The 25,647-nt window shown below is 42.7% G+C and overlaps 1 protein-coding gene across 8 annotated transcripts in view; it reads left to right on the top strand.

Annotated features, from left to right (window-relative positions):
* Window positions 1–25,647, top strand: part of PRDM10 (PR/SET domain 10) — a 44,957-nt gene that overhangs the window by 2,255 nt on the left and 17,055 nt on the right. For 3 of the 8 annotated variants that reach the window (XM_068659413.1, XM_068659411.1, XM_068659414.1), the window contains exons 2-12: window positions 6,656–6,845; window positions 8,694–8,858; window positions 10,521–10,580; window positions 13,388–13,507; window positions 14,536–14,743; window positions 15,112–15,353; window positions 16,416–16,619; window positions 18,674–18,746; window positions 19,223–19,340; window positions 20,288–20,417; window positions 22,583–22,810. In XM_068659413.1, the coding sequence (XP_068515514.1) occupies window positions 6,753–6,845; window positions 8,694–8,858; window positions 10,521–10,580; window positions 13,388–13,507; window positions 14,536–14,743; window positions 15,112–15,353; window positions 16,416–16,619; window positions 18,674–18,746; window positions 19,223–19,340; window positions 20,288–20,417; window positions 22,583–22,810 (1,641 nt within the window). In that variant the 5' untranslated portion in view covers window positions 6,656–6,752. Of the gene's footprint in view, window positions 6,408–6,655; window positions 6,846–8,693; window positions 8,859–10,520; window positions 10,581–13,387; window positions 13,508–14,535; window positions 14,744–15,111; window positions 15,354–16,415; window positions 16,620–18,673; window positions 18,747–19,222; window positions 19,341–20,287; window positions 20,418–22,582; window positions 22,811–25,647 lie in introns of those variants that run through there. The other 5 variants (XM_068659412.1, XM_068659415.1, XM_068659417.1 and 2 more) reach the window with 5 other exon arrangements.

Here is a 25,647-nt window from a genome sequence, read left to right as displayed (position 1 = left end):
AGCAGCTACTTTCCAGTGTGTTTTTTGACCACCTGCAGCTGCTGTCAGCTGTGTAAACTGAATTTTAATTGACTTATAAGTGTAGCTAATTATGGAGGCTGTTTTAGTATTGTGAATTTTGTTTTGACTTAAACATGAGATCAGCTCTATTTGCCACTTTTATTTCCACGTTAGTAGAACAAGGAAGTAGAGGTTATGTTATAGCCCTTAACTGGCTTTATGTGTGAAGCAGCCACCTGTTTTAAGGCACAGACAGCCTGATTTGCCCTCAGGGGTCTCTAGTACTTCAGACAAGCAGCTATTTTGAAACAGGCAAGTTTTTTGCTTTTTTTTAAGTGTTCGTAGAAGTGGTAGTTCTGTCCTTTGAGAGCTTGGAGCACAGCAGTGATTTAATGCAGAGAGGTGGGAGGGAGAGAAAGCAGCATGAGCGGGTTGCAGGAAGGGGAACAAACTCCACCTCGAAGTGGAGGTAGTTTTGGGAAGGTGCCTGAGCAGGAGGAGGAATAGGAGGCAAAAGGAAGCTGGAGTGAAGCAGAGCGCTGTGGGGGTGGTATGGTTTTGTTGTCTTCTCCTGAACCATGAGAGTGTCTCCTTCGAAGTTGCATTTGCAGCTGTGTAGGACACATCTCGATACAGACCTTTTCTTTTCCTTTTTTTTGCTTATGTTATTCTCGAGTAGGTGTCTTCCCTGTTTTGTTCCCTTAACATATTTCTCCCTTTTCATTAGTCAGCCAAATCAATTAAGTGAAGGGGGTCACTGCCTCAAGCAGCTGAAGCCTGAGGTCTGTGGTGTGTGGTGGTAGCAGGCAGTGATATCGCAGGAACTTCAGAATATGGAACATTTGAAAGAAGGTGATGCGAAGAATGGGTAACGCATTTAGGAAGCTGAGTATGGGAGGGAGACATCGGTTATTGGATCGGGTATCTACTGATGGAGCAAAGGGGAGGAGAGGTGGCTACAAAGAGCATCGCGTGTATCTGGATAAATCTAATGAACTTGTCTCTTGTCCTACATAGAAGGCGAAGGACAGATACAGTGAGGACCACTTGGCTAATTCAAGAATTAGGATATGCAGAAAGAGGGAACTGCTTCTCCAGCCCAGTCTGTAGGGCCCCCTGTAGGATGCCAATCCCTCCTGGGGCTCACCTGCACTGGGTGATTATCTCCTGGGTTTTGCAGTGTAAGCACTCAGACTTGTAGCTACTTCCATGATGCCCTGAGAGAACAGCACGGTTGCACCACGCTGTCATGCGTTTGACAAGTGCTGTTGCTATTTTGGCACTCGGGCAATGTCCTTTCTGTTGCGTGCCCTAGCAGAGGGCTGGCCTTGGAGATCCAAGAGGCCTCTTGCACTGTTGCTGTGATGATGGATGTGATGTAAGGGTATGGGGAGATCGACTCATTATGCACAATTTGAGTAAAGAGTGAGTTTGTGTTTGGCTGAGTTCTTCTATTTATTATATGACTAAATAAATTGAAGCCATTTTTCCTTTTGTGGCAATAAATAATCTCGGCTGCCCCAGCCTGGTGTGTGATTTCCATTTCTAACTCACCAGTAAAACATAAATATTGTGCTCGTATATTACCTGATTATTAACCGTCAGCCAAAATGCACGGGAGCCAGAGTTCCTTGAAACAATATGTGCTTTTGATGAATGAGGATGCAGAGGAAGAGACAGCAGTCGTGACTCAGTAGTCAATGAGGTTAGAAACCCAGCGTGCTTCCCAGCCCTCCTGCTGCAATGAAAGCATCTTCTTGCCAAGGGATCTCAGGAAATGCACCAACTCTGCCTTCTAGGCAGGCTGGGGTAATTAACTTAAGTGTGGGATATAGCTTTTGCAGACACATGTGATGTTCCTTTTGAGCATCATAAATCATTTTCATATTAAAAGCTGGAGGAAGACCCACAGCCATAAAACCCCTTTCGTAACAATCTTGCTGTCCTTGCATATGGTTAACAGTGAAGAAGAGTGGTCAGTGAGCTCAGTACTTAAAGGATTAAGCTAATAGTCGCTGCTGTTATTGCTGCAGGGAACCCCGATCCATATGCAAGCCTCTTTTACACTGGGGAGTAAATCACATTAGCTGTTTTATGCACCATTATTGTAAAGTGGATTCTCATTTGAGATACTGCAGTGGCTTTATGGCTCCTCGAGAAGGGAGGCGGCCTTTTCCCCTTGCCCAGCTTTGATATTCCCCCGTTCTTGTCATCTCAGGGAAGGGACAGCAGTGGATGTTTGGCAGCCTCTGGCTCGGGTGCTTTCTCAGCAGAATATTCTTAATTTGATTTGGAGAGGTTGCTGTGGACGAAGCCCCAGAGCTTTTGTCTGTGTATCTTCTTGTTGAGTCCCATTGCTGAGAGAAAGCCTCCTTCCCTAACAGCAGGGACACAAGGAAGTGCAGGTGCTGTTGGTGCTGCCTTTCTCTGAATTTCAGAACTGAGCTTCCCTTTGAAGCCCCGCGTGGTTTCACTGCATTCGATTCCTGTCAAAAATTCTTGCATGCCAAGTACAAAAGACCAGTGCCTGCTGTTTTCTGGGGTCATAAAGCACCTCTCCTCCCCATTCCCTGCCTGGCAGGGGTCCTGGAGCACCACCAAGGTGACGTGGATGGATGCTGGGCTGCTCTCAGGGGTTGGGAAGGGTTCTCAGCAGCACTCCTTCCCTCTGGGAGGTGGCCGAGGGTGTGGGTGTCTCCTGCTGAGGACAGAGAGGCTAATGAGGACGTTGATGTAGGATGGGGAACGAGGTTTTGCCCACGAGCAGCAGTTTTTTCATCCTCCAGAGCCGAATCCAAGGAGAGGGGAGAGCTGCTGGCTGAATAACAGCCTGAGATAAAACAAGGTGCTGCAGGAACAGGAGAGGGGTTGGGGCGCGTTGTGGCAGTCAAAAGGAGTCTTCAAGGGAGATTTCCAAAAGATGAACTGCTCAGACAACGACACAGAGAAGTTTTCCATGCATCAGGAGCCGTGGAGGACAGGCATCACCATTAGTGATGTTTGGGATTGGATGGAAAAGGCAGGAACCGAAGAGGAAGGCCAAGGCTATGGGTCCCCAGAGGGTATGAAGAAAGGCAGGTACATGGAGATCGCACACAGCAATGAACCTGTTTTGTCTTGAAGAGGCTGTTGGTTTACTTGTCTCACCCGAGGAGGCAGGCAGCTGGATGTTTTGGGTGCACAGGCAGGACGGCACCATTCCTGCCCCGTGTTTCTGCCGACTGCACCAGCCCCAAACTGGGTGCTGAGAAGCCTGGGGGAGAAGCAGAGCTGCCTGCAAGCATCCCTTCCGACCCCTGAGCATGCTTCTGCCCCTGAAAAACGTGGGCACATCCCAGGAGCTCGAGGGCTGCACCCATGGGTGCTATCTCAGATTGAGCACCGTAATCAGAGCCCCGGCAGGCAGGCAGACCTCTGGCTGAGGAGCAGACACTTTGTGCCCACGTGCGAGGTAACATCAACATTTGGATGTGCCTTTCTTCTGAAGTGTAGACACCACGTAGCCCAACGTGCTCATCCTGATTCCTCCGCAGCTAATTTGGAAAAAAATAAATAAATACCGCGGGTCCATGTGCTGAGCTGGACAGCTGTTGCTTCCCTGTGCAGTGAGACATCTCTGCGGAGACAAGTCCCAGGGAAATAATTAATGTCTTGAGGCCCTGTGGCTGTCAGTGTCACAGCTGTAATGGGTTTTGTTAGGGGGAATGGAGGAGAAAAGAAGATCATGTGGGATTAATGAGGGAGAGTGTCCTACGTAAAAGGGCTGCAGAGCAAGTGACTTTGTCATCAGCGCTGGCAGGCTTACTCAGGTGTTTGTTTTCTGGTAGTTTCCTTGTCTCTGACTTCAGACCGGATCGTGCTTTCCAGCTTGACCGTTTCTCAAAGCCTTAATCTTAGCTTCAGACCTCATCTCCCTGACTTTGAGCAGCCAAACTTCAGAGCTTGCTCCTGCCTCGTGCCCTCTCCACTGCCTTTCCCGGGGACCTCTGTGTGAGGCTGCTCCTGCGCTGCCTTCTTACTCAGCACATCCAGGCTTCCAGGGAAACGCGTCCTGCGTGCTTTGGTGATGCTAGCAGAAATGCTATGAATTCACAGAGACCCAGTCTCCTGCAGGAACGTGCACCAGAGGCTCAATTTTATAGTACAGGAGCTGAAGGCATCAGCAAATCCTGCAAATACCGTCTGCGTGGTATTGCTGCACAGGTGGCTGGGCTGAGCAGTGTACATGTCTACACTTCTTATTTCAGTGAAGAACAGCAATAATGTAACAGGACCATTTATAGAAACTATAGCACTGAGACACTGAATTGCCTCCACCTTGCTTTTTTTTTTCCCTCCCCAGACTGAGATTTTGCTTGAGATGTTAACCCTTAGAACCATTGCAAAAATGCCATCATCTTCTTTCCTTTCCAACTTGTTAGTACTATTTTCCGTAATGATGAATCTTCACATCCAATTTTGTCTGTGAAGGGCCTGTCTGAAACCTTGAGTCTCCTTTCTGCTCAAGTTGTGAGTTATTTGTGCCTGAAGGAGTCTGCAGGAGTGAGTCAGCATCTTACAGACCTCCAGTATCTGCTTGTGGGGAAATCAGCCAAAAATCCTGCTACTTGTTGCACCATACGGGATTAGCCATAGCCATACCTTTCTCTTAATCACTGCTTAATCTAATTGCATTCTTGCTAACAAGGTAATTATATATTAAAAACAAAACAACAATGCCAAAACCTTGCAGCCTGGTGTTTTTTAATTGTTCTGAGCAATTAGGTATTGCTTAATTGATTAAACTAGTGGATAGTGCTAGTGCAATTACCTGAATTGGCTCTTGGTATCTCATGACAGGCAAGAAAAAAAGAGCTATTTGGGATGAACAAAGCCAAACAAAATTGACAGGACAGGCATTTAATTTTATGCAAAATGGTTGTTAGATTGTGTCCCTGCCATAAATGCGGTCGCGTTTCTCCCAGCAGTTGTGTGATCACCTCGACCCAGTGGGGTGAGCGATGGAGTTGGGTGAAAGTGATAGGATTAGATAGGAGGAAATCCCTGAATTAATCCTCAACAACACAGCTTTGAGATTGCTGGATGAAAGGTACTGTGCAGGGATGGATAATACTTCTTAATACAGCAGAGCTTATGGGAGCTAGAATATATAAATAATATTTGTAAATGACCCAGCTTTCAGCACTCGGAGGGTAAGGCTGGGCGTTTCTCTGTCCCAATCATTGCTCCAGTTCACTTTTTCATACTAATGAGATCCTCTAGCTGAAGCGTAGCCAGCAGGTACATGTGTTTTCTTCCTTTTCAGTGCTTTTCTGGATGCCTTGTGTTGAGAAATACGGAGCCTAGTAAGAAGTCCGATCAGCCTGCAGTGCGTTGGGTGCTGCTCAGCATGAGACAGCACGTTAGGCTCTAGCAATGCCCAGAAATGTCTTAGAAATGCCTTTCCCAAAGTTTCCCTTTGTATATGTGGAAGCAATGTGATTTCTGTGATCTCCTCCTCCCCCTTTCTGTGCAGTGATGTCAGCCTGAGACATTTCTGTACCGTTAATTTATGGGTTCTGGCCGAGGCCCGTGGCGTGGTGCAGCCAGTACTCGGGTCCACAAAGCCCACTCGTTGCTGGTGAAATCAGCAGAAGGCTGAAAATGCCTGCTGCTTTTTTCCTTCTCTTTTTTTAGCTTGTCAGTGACAAGCCAACTGCTAGCATTTATGGGAATAAATTATGACTAAAATAATTTGCATTTAAAATGCAAATGAATGAAAGCGTCAGCAAGGAGCCTTCTGCTTTCTTCGTGGCGCGCAGACAGGGTACTGGCACTGGATCAGCCCAGTGAGGCACTGAGGATAAAATAAAGTTAATTGGACTAGCTGAAAAATGGAATGGGCTCAAGCTTCATGCTAATTCCTGGGCCTGTGATTTAATATGACATTAGAGGGGAAGAGCTGGGAAGGTGCTGAACCACCGACTAAACGAACCACCAGAGCTGTAAATTACCCTTCTGAGATTCCCGATGGCAGATTGAGAGGCCCCAATAAAATTGCAAGAGGTGAATAAAACCTAGCTTGGAAGCAATTTGTCAGGATCTTCAGGCTTACATCACTTAGAGTTTAAGTTTCATTGTTCTTTTTCTGGGAGCTGTCTGGTGTAACACTGCCTGAATACCAACGGGCACTGCACTGCTGTGCAAGGTGAAAGCTGCCCCTAAGTGTGAAGCCGCTTGGTTCTCGATCAAAGCCTCTTTCAGATGAACTGGGAAACCAGCACTGTGTCTCTGAATGTGTTGTTTTCTCGTTAGGAGCTTAAGGTCACTGCTCTGCACCACGTATTGATTTCTGGGCCTGCATGTGCTGAAGGGCCGTGTGCCTGTGGACTGCTGGTGGCTGAGGAAGTGCAGGAGGGATTCAGGAGGTATCCTTCAGTGCCAACTGTGGCAATGGTTGACTTGCTTCATCCTTAATAGGGTGTGGAAAATAGTATATGGCGTATTCAGAATGGAAAACGAGAATTCACATGCTTGCAAAGCCAAGCCCACTTTACTCTGGCAGCATGTTCCTGTAGTGCAGGAGCTGATGATAACCTCATAGCGCCCTTCCATTGCAATGAGAACTGATTGCATTACATCCTTGCTTTAATGTCTCTACCTCCTTTCTTTATAGCCATGTTACTGAAGATCCCCTTGTCTTCTGGAAGGAGAAACACGGAGAAGAGATGAATGTACTCAGCCAGACATTCCTCCAGTAGATACTTCTCACCATGGAGCACCACGGCAGGGAGGAGATGGACTCAAAAGAGGAAAGTCCTCAGGTGTGGCCTGACTCTGCTGAGCAGGAGCCCAATACTGCTCAGGTGACTAGTGCCTTCCAGAGCTCTTGGCTTCTGCTTAAACTGAATTTGGCTTGGTGTGGTGGCTTAGCAAGCAGGCGTTCCAATTCGGCAGTTTTTATGGTCTGGAAACTCAGTCTGTATTTGAGAAGAAATACAAACATGTCTGTGACGATTCCAGATTAAAGCTTCAGAAAGTGAGCTGCGCAAGCTGCAGCAGTGAATACGCAGACATCTGAAACGAGCTGAATGAAACCAGCGAGTAGCTATACAAGGTTCAATGTCCAAAAATAAATATACGTGTATAAGTATATATAGCCACATAGGAAAGTGAAAGGGTATTCAGATTAATGAATATTAACAAAATCTGTGGTCTGTGGCAGCCCGTTTTGTTGGCATCAGTCGAATTGGTTGGAACTGTGGGTGGACCTTCAGGAAAGTAACATGAGTAATTTTTTCCAGTCAGACATCTGGGTAGTGGGGAAGGGAGAAATGTTAATTTTCACTGACTAATGCAGTCAGATTATGATGTATGCAGCTAGTCCCTCTGTCTCTGAGACAATGCAGCTGAGAGTTTCTAGAAGACTGTAATTTGATTTATCCTTCTGAATATGTTATGAAGAGGGTGCTGCATGTCAGCTGAGCCACAAGCCAAGACATCCTGTCTTTCCTGGTAATTTCCAGCTTTGAAATCTGCAAAGAAAAACAGCTTTTAGTAACCTGTGTTCTGTTATCCGTAAGGTGGGGATAACCATGCTGTTGTTTGCACATGGCAGCTAAAAGGTTTGATTAGTATTTGCAGAGTGCTCTGCAAATGTGAAATGCTGTGTGCATCCTTACTGTAGTGTTTGCATAAGGATTTATTGTATGAAATCAGCGCTTAGCATCCCCTGGGAAGTACCAGCTGTCTTCTGAAACGTAAGCTAAAAGGTGAAACAAAGTAAATAAAATATGCAAATGTGGCCTCATTTTATGTGGAAACATACAGTTGTGGATGTGATACTAAAGCTAGGTTTCCTGATAACTGCTACTTTTTCACATCCACTAGAATTGGTTTTTAGTGTATAAAAGGTGTCAAAAGATGAGCATTCCTATTACCACTGGAATTAGGTATTCTACCTTGTTTAAGGTAGGCCACTGATCAACATTTATGATCATAATGTTCAATCAAAATCAGTTTATTTGGATTTGAACAACTGCCCTGCAGGTAACTTGTTCTCATAGCCTTCAGAATCACTCCTTAATGCTTTCAGTTATATGTTTCTCTGTTTGAACAGTTGAATTTTCTACTGATACTGCATGTACACGCTACAAAGAAGCCATCAAACACATGCTATTGCTGCCTCTTGATAGGTGCAATCGTATTACTTGAAGCAGCAATCAAAGTTAATAGATACTGCTAGCCATTTGTCAAACAGAAAAAATTCTTCCAACTACAGAGCTAGCTGAATGAAGTAATTATCATAAATCTAGGAAGCAAACTGAAAATAAACGGAAACAATGTACCAATGAATCTTACACATAACACCAGTTCAAATCTGAACTTTTACCAATTTTCAAAGGATGATTCAAGAACTAGGTATTATAAGGTATCCTTTATACCTGTTGGGTCTTCAGTTAAAATGCAGTGTAGAAACAGAAACCAAAGGTAGTTTTTATGTCCAGATTTCTATTTTGCTAGCATCATTTAGATGAGATTTAAAGTTTGTATTATTTAGTGAGATTTTTATTGTTTGCAAAACAACTGGTTAGGTGTTTGGGGCAGGAGGTTCTCCACACTTCCAAAGTCTCCACTGCAGTTGATGTGTCTTGTCTTGTTTCCACAGGCGTATGCCTGCAGAAGTGTCAGTACAGGATCTGTTTTTCTTTCAGGTGCACTTTGTCCCCGAAGGGGGGGCAGTGGCACAGATTGTGTACAGCGATGAGCAGGACCGTCCCTCGCAGCAGGTGGTCTACACGGCGGATGGCACCTCCTACACCTCCGTGGACACCTCGGAGCACACGCTAGTTTACATCCATCCTGTGGAAGCTACGCAGGCATGTGTGGTTCTGAGCCCACCCCGTTCTGGCACCTAGAAATTGAAGCGATCTTGAGATTAAAGCCAATTCCCAGCCAAGTGATGCGACTGGAAAATAGCAGGCAGTTATTCTTAATGCTTTTATCTGCCTGTTGCTGAACAGGGACTTCATGCTGTTTGCTTCAGTCTGATGTGCAAATGTGGTAATCAAAGGATGTTGAGGCTATGAATTATGAAATGCTTGTTATTTCACTAAAGATGGACGAGATGGTAATTAAATCAAAGGTGTTTTCCAAAACACTGATAATCTCTTCAGAAATTCTGCCTCTGCAGTGCTCAGTAAAAAGCTGAGAGATCTGTGTGTCTTCTGGAAGAAGAGTCCTTGTTTTGCATAGTGCAGTTTTAATAATTGATTGCAACAATAACAGCCTTGCCTTTTTGCAGAGGATCTCAGTGTATTCAATCTAATTTTGTAGTTTTTCTTCAGAGAAGCTGTTGATTGCATAGGCCAAGTTTTTTTTCTTCATAATTAGTTTAAACACCAAAGAGCTTTTTTCCCCTCTGACAGCATGCATTTATATGGAGTTAATACAGTGTGCATCTGTACCTCTGTGTGGACAGATTAAAACAAAACAAAACAAAAACACAAACAGACATGTTTCATCAAGAGCCTTTTATGTTCTTTGACAGAATAGACTAGTAATGCTACGAAGTGCATGTACTTGGCACTAGCAGCACTGCCATAGCCTTGTGTGGCTTGGTCTTTTTCTTGTGCAGTCCTTAGCTATTACATAACAACAATTCTTACATGGTGGGGTGTTCTGAGAGGATGAGATATTGTGAGAGGATGTCTCCCACTAAGTTTCTGACCAGGTGACTCCAGAACAGTTTGAATATTATCACTTTGTCTAAATTAAAAATGGACTGGAGTGATAAGACAGTGCTATGCAATTGGGATGAAAACAAAAAGCAACACAAGAATTCTTCTTATATCTTCTTACATCATATATATTCTTTTATTTATTGGTGCCAGACTGCTTCAAGCTCTGGTATTTTGAATGGTGGCAAAACAAGCAAGGCTGACCACTGTCAGTGCATAGTTTTCCTCCAAGTTTTGCTCTTCCTAGATGGAAGCTCTCCCACCAGGGCTGTTCTTGCAGACTACCATAGGAATATTGGTGTTGCCATGTCTTTTATGAAATAAAACCCAACACCCTAGCCGTAGCAAATTCACATGGAGGATGTGCCTGATATCTGCGTGCTCTCTTTTGAAGAGCTCTGTTGTGATTGCGGAAAGATAAAGTTAAGAGTTATCTTCTGTCCTGCCCTCAGTATTATTTAGCTTTCACACAGCTACTGCATTTCATCCTGTATAATTTATCAAATCGTCAATTCACAAAGTGATTTCTGTGTTTTAAAATAAATCATGTGAAGCGTTCTGAATATATAGATGAGAAGTGCCATGTAAACATGATTCTGTTCTTCAGGAGCAGTACCCAATTTCAGTTTAATTTCTGTGCATTTAGATTCACATGGTTAAGATGAATTAATCTGCTGTGATAAAAGCTAGCAAAGGAGTTATTCTTACATGGATCATTTCTTGGTGTCAGGGTGATATTTGTTTGAGGTGGGAGTAAACAACCCCGAGGCCAATTTGATAAGCCTTTTTCACTTTGTCTAGACTCTGTTTACAGATCCGTCCCAAGTGGCTTACGTCCAACAGGATGCCACTACACAGCAGGTAAGAAAGACATCATTTTCTTTGGCCCTGGAACTGTAAGGAAACTGGTACAGAAGGCATAGGGACATTGTTGTGGTGATAGAGCATAATGAGCTCCCTCTCTGGATTTGTCGGATGGCAGTCTTCAGTCACTGACTGTTGTCTAAGTGATCATGAACAAAAAGTGCATGTTAACAAGCTGCTATTACCTTGACTTCTTTGTGCATGAATGTCAATGAAAAGATAAGAGAATTTGAATTTAATTTTTAATTCATGTTCAGCAAAAATACAAATTTACTGCCCCAGATATCATGAAAAAACTTTCAACAGTGTTGCTTTAAATAAGTCAACAGCCTGATGCAGCTGACTTTATTTTAATGTCAATCTGGAAAGACTGGGTTTGTGGTTGTCCTCATACAGATTCTGATCCGAAAACCTAAATGTTCATAAAAGGCTTTCAAGGGATAGAAGTTGATCTTGATTCAAGTTTCAGATCTCCCAGAAACTTCACAGGAAAATAGCCATGAAACATGAAGAAATTCACTTACTGGGTCCCTCACATTACCAGGGCATACCCGGAGTTCTGGCTGATGTGCATGCCAGTATGAAGCAGACTGGGAGCAGAACAAAACTGGAGGCTTTGCTTATAAAGTTTTGATGATACAAAGGTTTTGATGACTTTTCTTTTTTCATTCAGTATGGGTATGAGAGTGTTATTTTTTACTATTATCTTTGGAGACTGCATTGTGGTAGTCAGGTGTAGGTACTTGCAGATCTAGATTTCTAGTGCAAATCCTACACTTTTCATAGAGACTTAAAATCATTACTGCTTGTTGAATCGTTAATGGCATGTGTGAATCAAAGTGTTAGGTCTGAATCGTTACCGTATTACTAATGCTATCATTAAAATGTGTACTTATTGGCAGTCTTGGGGCAGAGTAAAGGGTTGAACGTGCATTGAAAATCAAGTTTCTTCTTGTGAAAAGGAGGCCTCCTAAACTGAGGCACAAGCAGGAAACTGAATGACTCAGTAAAGGTGTTAGCTGTTTTCTTCCTGTTCTCTCAACATATTTGAAGGTGTTGTTTTGGATTTTTTTGCCACATCATTCTCCTCTTATAAGGAAGCCAAAAAATGCTATCTGATTGTCTCAAAGCTTATTCAACAAGCTTTATCAGTAAATATATGATCAAATTGGAAGGACAGAATACTTATGTGCAGTGCAAATAACATTCTGACAGCAGAGGATGTGAGCTGTTGCTATAATGTGTTGAGTATCAAGGGCATAAATACTTGTCCGTGTGTCCTCAGCCTGTCCTCCCTTCCAACCCCATGACAGCAGCCCCAGCAGAGTCTCGTGGCAGTTACTGCCTTTGCAGGGATTTTTACATCATCATTTCCTGCAGGACATCCCCAAACTTATGACAAAGCTTAACATAATAATTTAAGCCACTCTTGTCTCTGAAAAATTTTACTTTAAAAAGAAAGGGAAAGGTGGTGGTTTTTTTTGGTGCTTTTTTAAAAAAATGCTTATATTGCTTGCAATGTCTGAAAGTGACATGGAAATGAAAGTAGAGATGTTTGAAGGGTGATTGGTAGTAAGAAATGCTAATATATGGTACAAATAGACATAAGCTCGTATGAACTTCTCGTTGCTGGCAGACCTGGAGGTCTGCCATTGAGTAATGATGACTTTGCTATTGCCACTTGGCATCAAAAATGTCAATAGCAGACAGTCAGGGTCAGCCGTTGTCCTGGAGGTTTCCTGTTCACTTTCACACACTTCCCTGAAGTCTTTTTTTTTCTGTAGATTTTTGAACAGTTTCATAAATTACTTTTAATATATCTTTAGCAACTAGATTTGAAGTTTTTAAACTGTCTGCTTATGTTATGGATTTTCTTGTCTGTTCCTTTACTGTTGGCATACTTCACTGTTCTCAGTTTTATCAATATTTATTAAACACTCTGTAGAGGGACAGGGGTTTTAATTTTGGTGTAAAAGCTGTTTAAAAGTCAGAGACACAAACTAGTAGCCACATAATGTCAGCTGTAGAGAAGGATGAAAAAACATGCAGGATAACCGTGCAAGTGGCGTATAGATAAGCGAGACACAAAAGACAGGAGAGGTAATTCCTAGGATCTTAATTCTGATTTGTTGTTATTTGTTTTTTATCACTTGATGGGAGCAGTATGTAAGCATGTGAGCAGTATGCAAGAATGTGTTTATTACTACATACATAAATGAGTACAAAAACAACCAAAAAAGTATGGTGTGACGGAATAATGTAATAAATAATTGTTGGAATCCTCTCACTTAGGAGTGCTTGAGCTTCCAACAAGGTCTGTACACCATTTTGTTTTATAACGGGTCTTGATTTGCTTGAGCAGAAGAAATACAGGCAAAATCAGGAGAAGATGCTTCTTCAAATTTACTATCTTCCTTTTTCCTTTGCTCTGGAAAAATAAGATGGTGATAGAAGAGAAAAACAAAGACCTTGACTCAGTGGTTTTACCAAGAGCTAAAGAGCTCATCAATTTTTGGTTTTAGTCAGTTTGAATTCCAGGCTGGATGGCACCTTAATTTAAAGCCAGGAGTGGGAAGTAAGAAACCCAAAAGCTGCAAAGCCTAGGTTGAGTTTTGATGCTTTTCTCTTTGTTCCTGGATTTGCAGGCTTTGTGCAAATCCATCATCCCTGCTACAAACATCATTAAAATGCTGCAGTTTTTGACCTAGCGTAGGACTCCAGGGAGCTTTGCATGCAGGGCACTGCCCATATATAAGTGACTGATGGAAATGATGCAGTGCTAAAATGAGTGCCTATAATTTTAGGTAACTGTGCTCTTGCCTGCTGCTGCTCAGAGCATGAATCCCACCAACCTGTCTGTGCTTGGCAGCGTTGCTGAATCCCCCCAGCAAATGGCTCTGGAGCAGGGTCAACAAGCAGATAGAGTAAGTTGCCAGGCACCCTTTTCTTTTCCATGTGAAAGTACGCTGATTTCGTTGCTCCATTGTCTCAGGTGATGAACCGTGTCTGAGCGATATGGGAGGAGATACAAAAAAAAAGCTGTAGCACAGATTTGTGCTGTCTTCCATCATCTCACTGTGGAATGTGTGGGGATTTTTAGGAGAGATTATGTACCTAATACACAGAGAAACCTGTTCCTCAGATTGTTCTGTCTTGAGCAACCACCTTAAAATGCTCTTCTCAGCTTTGAAAACCACAGTGAACAGAAGGTGTAACTCTGGCTGTCACGTAGGACCGGCATCCACTGGGTCTCTTTGCCAGTCCCTTAAGACAGCTTCTCTGTGTGTGGTGTTTCTTGTTTTACACCTGAGAAACCGCTGTGGGTGATGGATATTCTGTGCAATGCACACAATTTGATTTTAACTTTTTTTGTAGGGAAAGCAAAGGAGAATCTTCATTAAAAATAGTGAGAGAATGCAATGCCCTTAAATGTCTTCCATGTCTCAGAGTTTATATCTAGTCCTGGTGTTATCTCCTCCCTTATTGATCTTTACATGTGTGCTCTGGGGATTGTTTTCATTTGATTGTACGATAGGAGAGAAAAGACCATTTGCCAAAGTCCAGGACTCTCCAACTCATACAAAAGAAGCTAAAATACAGCTTTAGGCTCTGGATAATTTCCACAGAGCCTGGACTTTGTTTAATTGCTGGAAACCTTCCATGAACCGTCCAGAAACTTCTCGCTTTGGTTTCTTCTCCCTTGAAGTCGGTCCTTGTGCCAGGGTTGAATTAGGCAGTGGCACAGCTGTCCTGGGTGAGAGTGTCAGCAGCAGGGATGCGAAACATCCCTCAGCAGGCATTTGTTAGGTAGCTTCACTTCCCTTCCTCCTTCTCTCCCATTACCAAAGGAAGCAGCAAGGGTAGACTAGCAAGAGCCTTCATTGCTTGTCCTTGTAAGAGAGTTTTTCCTTGGGAACCAATTTTGACTGCTTGTTGTGGCTTCTGTCCTCAGGCATCGTTACCGGTGCATAACCAGGTGTTACCTCCTATGGAGGCAGTGGATGGTTCTGACCCTTTAGCACCTCTGCAGAATCAAATGGGAAGGATGGAAACAAAAGAGGAAGATGACGAGGATGAAGATGAGGACGAAGATGGGGAAGACACTGACATGGATGAATGGGATCCAGATCCACCTCGACCCTTTGATCCCAATGATCTGTGTAAGCATGTGAAGCAGCGTGTAGTGTATCAGCTGCCCTTCCCCTTTCTGTTTTCTGCTTTTACCGGCCCTCTAATAAGTGGAGTCAAAGACTATTCAGAATCTGGCAGTAATAACTAAAGTCCTTTATATCCAGAAATGTATGTTCATATTCAGTTGTCTCAATTAAAAGACAAGATTTTTGTCCTAGGTGGAAACTGTGAACTGCTTTATTCTTTATTTTGTGGGAGGCTGGCCTACGTGTTTTAAAATGTAGACAGGCTATTGGAATAAATGTTCCCACAGCTGAGCCAGAGATGCTCAGAGAGATAGAGCTGTCTCTTCTGAGCTGGTGTCCACCTGACAATTGTGTCCTCTCTTGTGTTACAGGGTGTGAAGAGTGTAATAACGCGCATCCCTCGGTGTGTCCGAAACATGGACCTCTGCACCCAATCCCAAACCGGCCCGTGCTGACTAAGGCAAGAGCCAGCCTCCCCTTGGTGCTCTATATAGACAGGTTTTTGGGAGGTGTGTTCTCCAAAAGGCGTATTCCCAAACGCACGCAGTTTGGACCTGTGGAAGGACCTCTGGTTAGACAAACCGAACTCAAAGACTGCTATATCCATCTGAAGGTAAGGGGGGTTTGAGGAGGAGGGAGGAATTTGTGTTTAAACGTATATTTCCATGGATTTGAATCTGTGCCTCTGTTGTGATCAGTTAGTTCATCAGAGATGTTCTTCTGTTACTTCATCTCTGAATGTAATTCGGAAGTATCCAGCTTGCTTTACTCCAAGTCTGCTCTGCTATCCATGGAGATGCAATAATCATGGTGAATATTCCAGCATTATGGTGTTGTGATGTATGGGCCTCATGATATGAAATACGAAATGCTGTGAATCACTCTCACATAGGCTGAAGCAGCATCTGGACATAAAAATAGCAGTAGGCAAAAATAGTCTTGAGGATGTTTTGCAGCCATTATTTTGCGTCATGCCGTAACTTAAGTTAAAAATATTTTTTTTCTTCCCCTTTCCCTCTTTCCTCCCACAGGATGTGGGGGAGAAGAGATTTTCTCTCTCCCACTCCCCTTGCCAAGTCTATTGGCATGAGGTAAATGGACTTAAGTAACTTCTAGCCATGTATTTACTGGCTGGAGTATAGGAGTTAGTCCATTGCTTGCAGGAGATAAGGTCCACAGTCTTAAGAGCACTAGTCTCCGTGGTGGTCAGTGTCCAAGAAGGACAACGGGCAGATTTGGTAACCAAACAAAAGTTCATCTAAAGAAGTGCTTCTTCCAGCTTGAGGCATTGTGAGTCAGGGAATACAGGGAGAAGTGGGTGAGTCAGTTAGAAACATCTGACAACAGATGCCGTGTAGCCTGCTGAAGCTTCAGCTCCTTGTGCCTCAGTTATAGTCATACGTCAAGTACTGTGCATGACCCTTTTAATGAGTGCTTCTTGCTCGTGAAAGCCATGGAAGGGTATGCTGTGCCTCTCTAGTTAAATCATTACCTGTTTTAAATTATTTTCCCGTGTGCTGCCTGTTTCTGGATCCCCATTAGTAAAGAGAAAATCTATGCCTTCATCGCTTTCCTAATGTAAAAGTTGTGTAGTCATAGTGGGTTTTTTTGAAACTCAAAATCTTTTGAACCTGCTGCCAAAAAGTTAGTCATATGTAATGGGATTTTATTACAGGTGTCTCTTGATAAGGGTGACAGAAAAGACAGAGATTTGCAAGAGGACCTGTGGTTTGAACTTTCTAGTGAGGCTCTTTGTAACTGGATGATGTTTGTGCGTCCAGCTCAAAACCATTTGGAGCAGAACCTGGTTGCGTATCAGTACGGCCACCATATTTATTACACAACCATTAAAAATGTGGAGCCCAAACAGGAACTCAAGGTATGGCATTGCTCATGTTTTCAGACTTATTTTTCTACTGATGTAGCAACTCTGAGATTGATTCCGTAATAAGTGCACTTCCAAGTGTCAGAAATGATTGCTGTTAATAGTTGGAGCAATTTTTTAGGTCTTTTTCATCTGATAAAGCACATGGTGGCCTGAATCAAGTGTCACTGAAGTCAGTAGTCAGCCAGTTACGGATTTTAAATGAGCTTTGGCTCAGATATAAAATGAGGAAGCTTAAAATAAGAGTATGTAAATGATTTGCTTGTCACTGTCATGCTTTACACTGCATATATTTTGCTGATGCAATCTAATTTTTATTACAGTAGTCTTATTCTTTTTAGTTCTGGATGCCCTTTCCAGTTAGTCCTATGTGCCCTTGACATGTTTTCTGGTGCCTTAAGTGAATGTGGTCTTTCACTTTACCTGGCTTTCCTGGAACTTTTGAAACTTTGCATGTGGAAAATGATAATGGATGTTGTGACTTCTCTGTGAGTTACTTTTTGTTCCCTCTAAAAATGTATTGATTACTTTCAGCTCAAAGCAGCATGGCTGGTTTAGATGGCCTTCGTTTTTAACGTCCAGGGAACTGGAGCAGGGGGGTGGGAGAGGAGGAACAGAAAAAAAATAATAAATAAAATACTGGAATTTTCATACAAGAAAAAAACATTTGAAGAACAACAATTTAACAAAAAAAGAAAAGTTTTGAACACACTTAGCTATACTAGAATTCTGGTTACACACTTGTTGCTGATTTTTTTTAAAAGTAGGATCTTTTTTCCTCCCCTGAAATCAGTCTTCAATTTGTTTAAACTGAATCACTAGGAACCTTGTTTATCCATTTTAAGTATATCCAAGCATCGTTTTTCAACTATTCTTTAATCAATTTGAAATCAGACCTTAATTAAATCTGTACAGACCTGCCTGTAGAAGCACCATTTTTCTTGCTGCATGTGTTAGTAATGTCTTTTGGGGTAAAATCAGTTTGATAATTGGCAGCAAATTACCCAGGCTCTACAGTGTGTTTTCCTCGCTAAGTGGATATAAGGCGTTGATACAAATTCAGTCCAAAGATTGAACTAGGACGATCAGGCAGTTGTGGAAACTTGTACATTGCGTGTCAGGTGAGTAGTTGAGGAGCTCCAGGCTTCCACCTTTGTCCTGCTAGTGAGATGGCTGCAAGGTAACACATACCTGCTGAGTGAGTCTTGGATGGAGTTAGAAGTGTTGCTCTCACCACTGCTGTGAAAAAGCCCGTGGCCCACTCCAAGTTTAAACTTGCCCAGGTTTCTCATGCTGAAAACCTGGTAATGCCTTCTTGAAAAAATCTCTTTCAAAATTCAGTCTTTATAATAAGACAGTAAGATAAGACGAGAAATGATGCAAAAATTCGTAGTTAAATGTAACTGTCTGATTTTAGGCTTCAGTAACCTTTGTCTTTCTCTCTTGTGTTGGTCTCTGCTAAAGGTTCCCGAAATTGCTCTTAAAATGCAAGTGGGTCCAGTGGCTGCAGCCTGGCAGTCAGTCCTCTGTTCTGGGAAGCAGGACTGTATTGCTCCAGTCTTTTGGAAGTTAAGGAACACCTCACATGAGTCTCTGCAGACTGTGCTGCCTGTTGTCTGTTTAAAGAGAGCAAAAAAGAATTGGGAAATCCCCTCAATTTAGAATTGCTCCATTCCTTGTGGTACAACTGCCCTCTCAAGTTATAGCGCCTTGTTGGCATCCGTGCTTTACAGTCATACAGTCAGATCTAAAGAGATTAATCTCATTTCCTTTAGAACTACTGGTAGCCATGTGTGAGATTAACATTCATATTAGGAGGCTATACCTTAAAATTAAATGGATATGCTTTCTAAGCAAAGCTCTTCTATTCATCAGCAGGGGTATATTGATCTCAACAGGCTTTATTATCGAGAATGAAAGGAGCAATAAGAATAAGAGTTGAGGTGAATAAAGTAAATGTGTTGCCTAAAAAATGTTGACAAACACATTCCTCTTAGTTCTTGTTCCATCTAAGAAAGCGTTACGTTACCTTGTCTCTCCTGCTGCAGGTGTGGTATGCTGCCTCGTACGCAGAATTTGTGAACCAGAAGATCCACGACATATCTGAGGAGGAAAGGAAGGGTAATAAGCTTTTCTGCTTTCTGCGTTTCTGGTATAATGGTGCTCAGGTGTTGGATTTCTTGGTTTCAAGTACAGGGCCTATATGCTGCTGGAAAGAAGTGTGTTTCTGTGTTACTGCTTTAGATTAAGAAATTTCTGTTGACCTCACCTAGCTTATACCAGAGCCACGCAGTTCTGTAGGAGCTCTTCCAGATAAGGGCTTACTTCAAAATCTTCTTGATTTTCAAGCAGCATATGGAGTCCATGTGAATTTTCCCCAGTGACCTTTTTGTATTTCTGCAATAAGCTGCAATCATGTTACAGTGCAGGGGGGTTAAAAGCAAAGCTAAATGGAGTTGTGCTGGGTATTCTGCAGTCTTGTCTTACCTTCAGGGGAGGAATATGGCCCACAGAGGATAGAAATGCTTGGGGAAAAAAATGAAGTGTTTAATTGGTGGTGACTGAAATGCTGTTACTGACATTTCAATGGAACATAGTTCTCAGAGAGCAAGAGAAGAACTGGCCGTGTTACGAGTGCAACCGTCGCTTCATGAGCTCAGAGCAACTCCAGCAGCACCTTAACTCCCATGATGAGAAGCTGGACTTCTTCAGCAGGTACTGAGAGCTTTACCTTTGTCTTTACATCACTGTGGTGCTTCGCAAAATTTGCAGAAGGAAGGGTTTTTGCCCTACAGATCGTACTAACCAACTTGGAGATACATGAGAGAATGGCTCAGCACCAGAAGGTGAGAACATGACACCAGGAAGCTGACTGGTGTTAAGGGGCTTCACAAAAGAAATAGTTTGAAGAAAATACCCCTTTTGAAATTGGTGTTTCCTGTTTTTTTTTTTTTTTTTTTTTTCCCCCCCAGACTTAAACTGCAGTATTTCATTCTAACTAGTGAAATACTGATGGTTCTCTGATGTACCCAGATGCAGAGCTCAGAGAGTAAGACATCTAGTGCTTTGGCTCCCCACTGAACTGAGAAGATAGTTACCCCAACCTATTAAAAGCTGAATCTAGAAACATCTTTCAGGGAGGAGACATTGGTTCCTTCTTTTTCCTGAAACTTAGCAAGTGGCTGCTTTTTTTGTTGTTGCTTTTGTTTTCCTTTACACAACGCTGTTCCCTTTAGTTTACTGTCTGACATCAGTGGCTAAGTGCCTTTTTGGGGAGGCATGTTATGGCTTCAGGTTTTAAATTGGTTTCTTTGTGCACTTGTTCCATCTACCTGAAAGTGCTTTTCAGCACACTGTACACTGGGGTGTTGAAGTAGGAGAGTTGCCATGTCTGAGGACTTGCTAGAAGGCAGTAGTCCTTTTGGTCCCACAATTTTAATGTGTTCTGGGCTTTGATTTCTCAGAGTGCAACATAAATAAGTACCAACCAATACACTTTTTTTTTTTGGCCAGAATTTCTTCAAGTTTTATTATTTACTGCAGGCCATTGTTACTGAGTTGAATGGGTAAATAACAGTTGCTGAGAAAGAAAGAATAAAACGAGTGGGGATTCCAAATTCATCTCTTTTTGTCTCTAACCTGGAGCACACTGTGTTCTGCAGAGCCAGAGGCAGAGGTCGTGGGCGAGGAAAGAGGAGGTTTGGACCAGGCAGACGCCCAGGGCGCCCTCCCAAATTCATGCGTATGGAAGTAACCAGTGAAAATGGAGAAAAGTGTGAAGAAGGAACACAGGTATATTTGGGAGATGGAAAGGAGGAGAAAAAAAAAGATATCGTGGGTTATAAAATTCCAGTGAGAAAAAATTGGGGCATCACTGAGGGTATTCTGCTTTATCCCTAAGTAAATCTTGTTTTTCCTAGCTGTGATTCTTGCCAGGGGAACACGCTACTTTCCATCTCTAAAGTTTGTAAAATCTCTTCCATTTCTACAGCAACTTTTATCCCAAAGCACTTAGCAGTGAGATAGGTTATTGCGGCTGTTTAGCAGCATCACAGAAGTAATTTAGACAATAAAACCGTAATGGGAATTTAGGTTCACATTTGTCCTTTCTGGAACACGAAGTCAGAGCCTGCTCTTATAGCTGTTGCTGGTAGAATTAAATCAGTTTGAGCTATGATTCTTTATAATGTTTTAATATTAACAAAAGGTCCTTCTGTAGGCATAGTTATTACAAAAACTTCTTTTACAATAAGTTGGTTATAGTTGGTTTTGACTGCTTTATATATTCTATAGGGACCTAATGCTATGCATGGGTATAAGTAAAATGCTAAAGTCTGTCTAATGCTGACCAGGCTTAGGGTTACCACCAAGTCCTTTTATGAAAGGTGTCACAAGGAATCAATGGCTCAGCTTTATGACTTAGCTGAAAGCTGATAACCAGAGTGGTAATTTTCCTCTGGCATCTCACTAGGTCATGGTTCAGTGCTGACTCAGAGGAAGGAATGTATACATTGCCTGTGAGTGCCTGCTGTTTGTTTTCTGAGCATGCAGTATTGCCCTAAATCTGACATTAAATGCAGACAGTTGCAGACGACGTCACCCTCTTTGCAAATTGAACCACAAATCAGCTCCATTTAGGCAAGTAAACATAATGCTGCGTTGTAACTCTTCTCTCCAGAGAGACAAGGCTTATTGGGCACGGTCCCACGCTAATGGGTGTGAGTGGCCTCTGGGCTGGAGGTGGCTCGCATCCTCTGAGCTTGGAGCATGGCCCAGAGTTAGCTCACGTGTGTCTATACAGTTGAGCAGGGAAATGGTTATGTCCCAGGTCTTTGGAGGTCTGCCCATTTTGCTAATGACTAGGCACAAGCTCATCTGCCTGAGAACTTGAGATTCGAGATGTCATGACCACAGTTTAGTGTCAGCAAGTGAGGAAATTTACCACTTAGACCAGAACTGGACTCTGAATAGTATACTGCTCTGCTAAGTCTCTCTGTCTGGTAAGTGTTCATGGTTTGTAACAGCTGCACTCCTCTGGCATCTCACTGGTTTTCTTCTCCCTTGCCTGCCTCTGCATTTTGACAGCACCAGCGCTGAGCTGATACTTTTGGTGCTCTGTGTTTGTAGCTTGTGCTTTTAAGTTTCCTTAGTTGCGTTGTAAGTGACTTCACATAAGGATCTATGTTTTTTTCCTTCAAATACTGGAGGCTTACATCCCGGAGGAGTTACTAGAATTTATAAGGAAAACAAATGTAGATTGTGGCGTGTACTTCCTGCTCCTAACACCCTCCCTCTTTTTATGATAATGTTAAGGAGGAGGAAAACAGCTTTGTGTGATAAACATAAGTAATGTATGCAGCTGGATAGATGAGAGTATGCAGAGCTTGGAAACTGGATAGTAAAACACACTGCACAGTATAATGATCTCGTTTGTCACTCTCCAGTTCATCATTCCAGCTAGTTTTCTAGAAAGGAGAGACACTGCATATCAATACATGATAATGTTTCAAAATGTCAACAATCTCAACAAGACAGAATTTCTCTGCTTTTCCTGGAGGCCCGATCTGTGCTACTCACTTTGGTCTTAAAATTTCTTACAGGTCAGCCTACATCATCTTTGATTAAAGCAGTAATGGAGTCACTAGTGCAGAAGAGTTTGCTTGGCTATTAACAGTTGGGTCTTTTTGATTGTCCGTGTCTGATCAGCTGTGGATAATACGATGGCCAAAAAAGTCACCTACCTGCAGCACTTCTTCCCCAGTGCTCTGAATGTTGTTGCTGTAGGTGGAGGGGAACTGCTGAGAGCATCAAAGAAACACATTAGCAAAGAGTTAGCGTAGACACATTTTGTTTATAGCTTGTGATTATGTAGAAATCTGGTTGTCTGCTGAGTAATATCAAAGCATTTTTCAGTGGGTGGGGGGAATAATCACTGGTTGTATGATTTGCGATTTCAGGACTTGCTGCATTTTTCCAGCAAGGGGCAGTTTGATGAGGCCGGACAAGCAACACTGAATGGGTTGGAGCAGCAGGAACAGACTCCAGTGCCATCCGAGACACAGTCGGCACTGGAGCAGCAGTCAGAAAACCACCCACTACAGATCCAGCCGCAGCACGATGAGAGCACGGTGCCTACGCAGAGCACCATGACAGCAGATGACATGAGGCGAGCAAAGCGTATCAGGGTAAGCAGAGAGGATGGCAGCTCATGTCTTCTCTCACCCTCTCCACATACTGTAATGCACAGGATGCTGGACCTGCCTGCAAGGAGCAGCTGGTCCCTTTTTCCCACTGTAGTATCCATTTCCGAGTCCTCAATAAAGCATCTCATTCCTAGCAAACTTCTTTCTTCTGAGAGTAAGACAAATATCATGTGCAGAACGGGTATCTCATCAGATGCTATCGAGAACTGGTCACCAATTGGAGCTGATTCAATTCCAACACAGTAATTCTTTCACAGGAGCACAGTCCATCCGAGCTGGCAAGCAGGAGCGCTTCAAACAGCCGGCTGGATCATGGTACTGTGGCACAGACTAATGACTTGTTCACAGCACCATCTGTCTCTCTCAGAACTCCTGGCTTGCAAATAGTTGCCAAAGAGGAACCACGACCTCTGTTTAGATCCACTTACTTGATGATGATAGTGATAAAATACTTTCTTGGGGTAGCAAACCTGCCTGTTTGTGAGATTAAAACCTAAGCTAACAACTTTGTGTACAGACAGCAAATGCTTCAAACCTGAGCTTTGTGTCAACTGGGTGAGCTGTTTTTTCTCTGCTGTGCGTGGGAGGGAAATGATTCAAGCAAATAATCCTTCAAGCCATGTAACTGTGAGATTGGTTTATTTAGCCGAAAATCTTTGTCTGTCTTCCATGTGTAAAATTTTGATTAGAGAAAGGAACAGCTGCAATTGGGGTAAGACTTTTGCTTTTAGGGGATGAGAAAGGATTAGAAAAGAGTTGAGTAACTGTTCTGTATAGGAAGATGCTGAGCCAAATTTTGATCTCAGTTTACAGCAGTATGTGTGCAAGACCAGTGGTGATGGTGCCCCATAAATACAGAGGGAAGATTTTGGCAAACAGTAAATGTAGGAAGAAAAGGAAATAAATTCTGAAGTTACTTCTTTGTTTTGTGGCTTAGCTTTTGTTCCCTGAAAACTTACACAAATGTATCACAAATAAGAGGAGTGCAGTGGTGGTTTAGTCCTAAGTAACATGTTTTTATCATCAAATCTCCCCAGCTTTCTATACATGCAGCAGCTTGAGTTCAGCAGAGGCCTGGAGATGTTTCAAGATAGGGGCATTGGCAGAATGGCATATGGGTGGTTGCATAGCACCTTTCCACATTGCATCAGGCTGAGCAACAGGAGTTTGAGAAAACAGTAAACTAGCTGCATTACTTTTTAACCACTGAAAAACCACATCGAGCTCTGGCACCCTATACATGCTCATTCTATCCAACTATTCACAGCACCTTCTTAAAATAGCATGAACATAGTATTATAAAAGAGCAAATACTTGGTTTTATAAGAGCGTAGTATGTCATTAATTTCCAAAGAACAGGTAGAAAGTCTTGACTGTTGCTTATGATCTGGAGACCTGTGTAGCTCTAGTTCTTCCTTATGACTCATGCAGCATTGCAATTTCAGAAATAATGATCCTTTGTGAATTGCTTCAGCTTTTCTAGGGTTTAAGGCAGTGATGTTCTGAGAGTGCTTTCATTCTAGCTGGAAGTACTGAGCTCTGGTGCCCTAGGTTCAAGTCCTGATAGGATCAGTTCATTTTTCAGCCTCTGCTTTAGAGCCTGTGGAGTTTCCTTAGAGATCTGACCTTACGTATGGCAGTCCTTCCTTAGTATTGAAAAGAGATACGCCTACCCAAATTCTGTAAGAAAATAGAGCTGCGTTGTTGTCTGCAGCCAAAAGGAATATATATGTATTTTTAATTTCAGCTCTGGGCAGCATGCAGAGTACTTACGGGCTGATCTCAGAAACACCTGCATTTCCAAATGGCTTTTTTTTTTTTTTTTTTTTAACACACAGACCTGATCCTAACATGTCCTTCATGTAGGTGTTTGCTTTATTCAGAGGAAGCAACTGGCATGATAGGGATATGATTTGGAAGGTACAGTCATTTCCTTCTTTCTGAGAGAAGAAATGTAACAGGTTGCGTAACGAAGAGTACAATCAGTAAGATGAGGTTCAAAAAGTCCCCATGCCTCAACTTTCCACCCTTCTAATCCTTGTCTCATTGTCATCCTGCCCTAACTATTCCCTTTTGCTAAAAGCATTTCATTCTCACTGTGGCTCCACAGTACACATTACATCACTATCATCAACTCTGAATCTGAGAAAACATAAAAGGACACAAAACACCTTCAAGACTATCTGTGCTTTTTATCTTTGCCCTTTAACTCCTCTTGGGCAGTTATTAACTATAGGGTAAACTTTGAAGATCTGTTTAGTGTTTCCTAAGGCTAAAATCTCAATGGAGAGAAAACTCTAGCTCGAAGAGCTGGCCATCATAGTGACCCACAGAAGCAGGACTGCTGCAGAAGTCAAGGCTTCTGTTTTAAAGTCCATTGCGTAACATAAGTATTTTTCTCTCCCTCAATGCTGCCTGCTCAGCTGGAGCTGCAGGTAGGTTTGTTTTTGGTTTCATTGTGTGGTTTTTGTTGCTGTATCTAATCAAATGGTACGTAACAACATTGCCATCCATGTTTTGTGCAGCTTCTGTGTAGTGTCTCCTGACTGACCCCACACATCATCAGTTGTCTTATCTGTCCTTCTTTAAGCAACCAATGTCCAGAACTGTTACCTGAATAACAATTCATATTTTTCTAGTCATTTTCATATTAACTAATTGCAAATTGAAGGTGAATGTTTCCATATTGCAAGTGTCTGGTGTCACTTCCAGCAGACCCCTGTGTTTCCCATTGTCTCCATTTCATCATCTATAAAATGGAGATGTCTGGAAGGGTTCATTTAGCTCTCCTGTCTGAAACTGCTTGCATTTTTTTGGTC

The sequence above is a fragment of the Anas acuta genome, chromosome 23, assembly GCF_963932015.1.
Source record: "Anas acuta chromosome 23, bAnaAcu1.1, whole genome shotgun sequence".
Classification (NCBI taxonomy): Eukaryota; Metazoa; Chordata; class Aves; order Anseriformes; family Anatidae; genus Anas; species Anas acuta.
The sequence above is the reverse complement of the archived record's forward strand: the minus strand, read 5'-3'. Positions and strand labels throughout refer to the sequence as shown.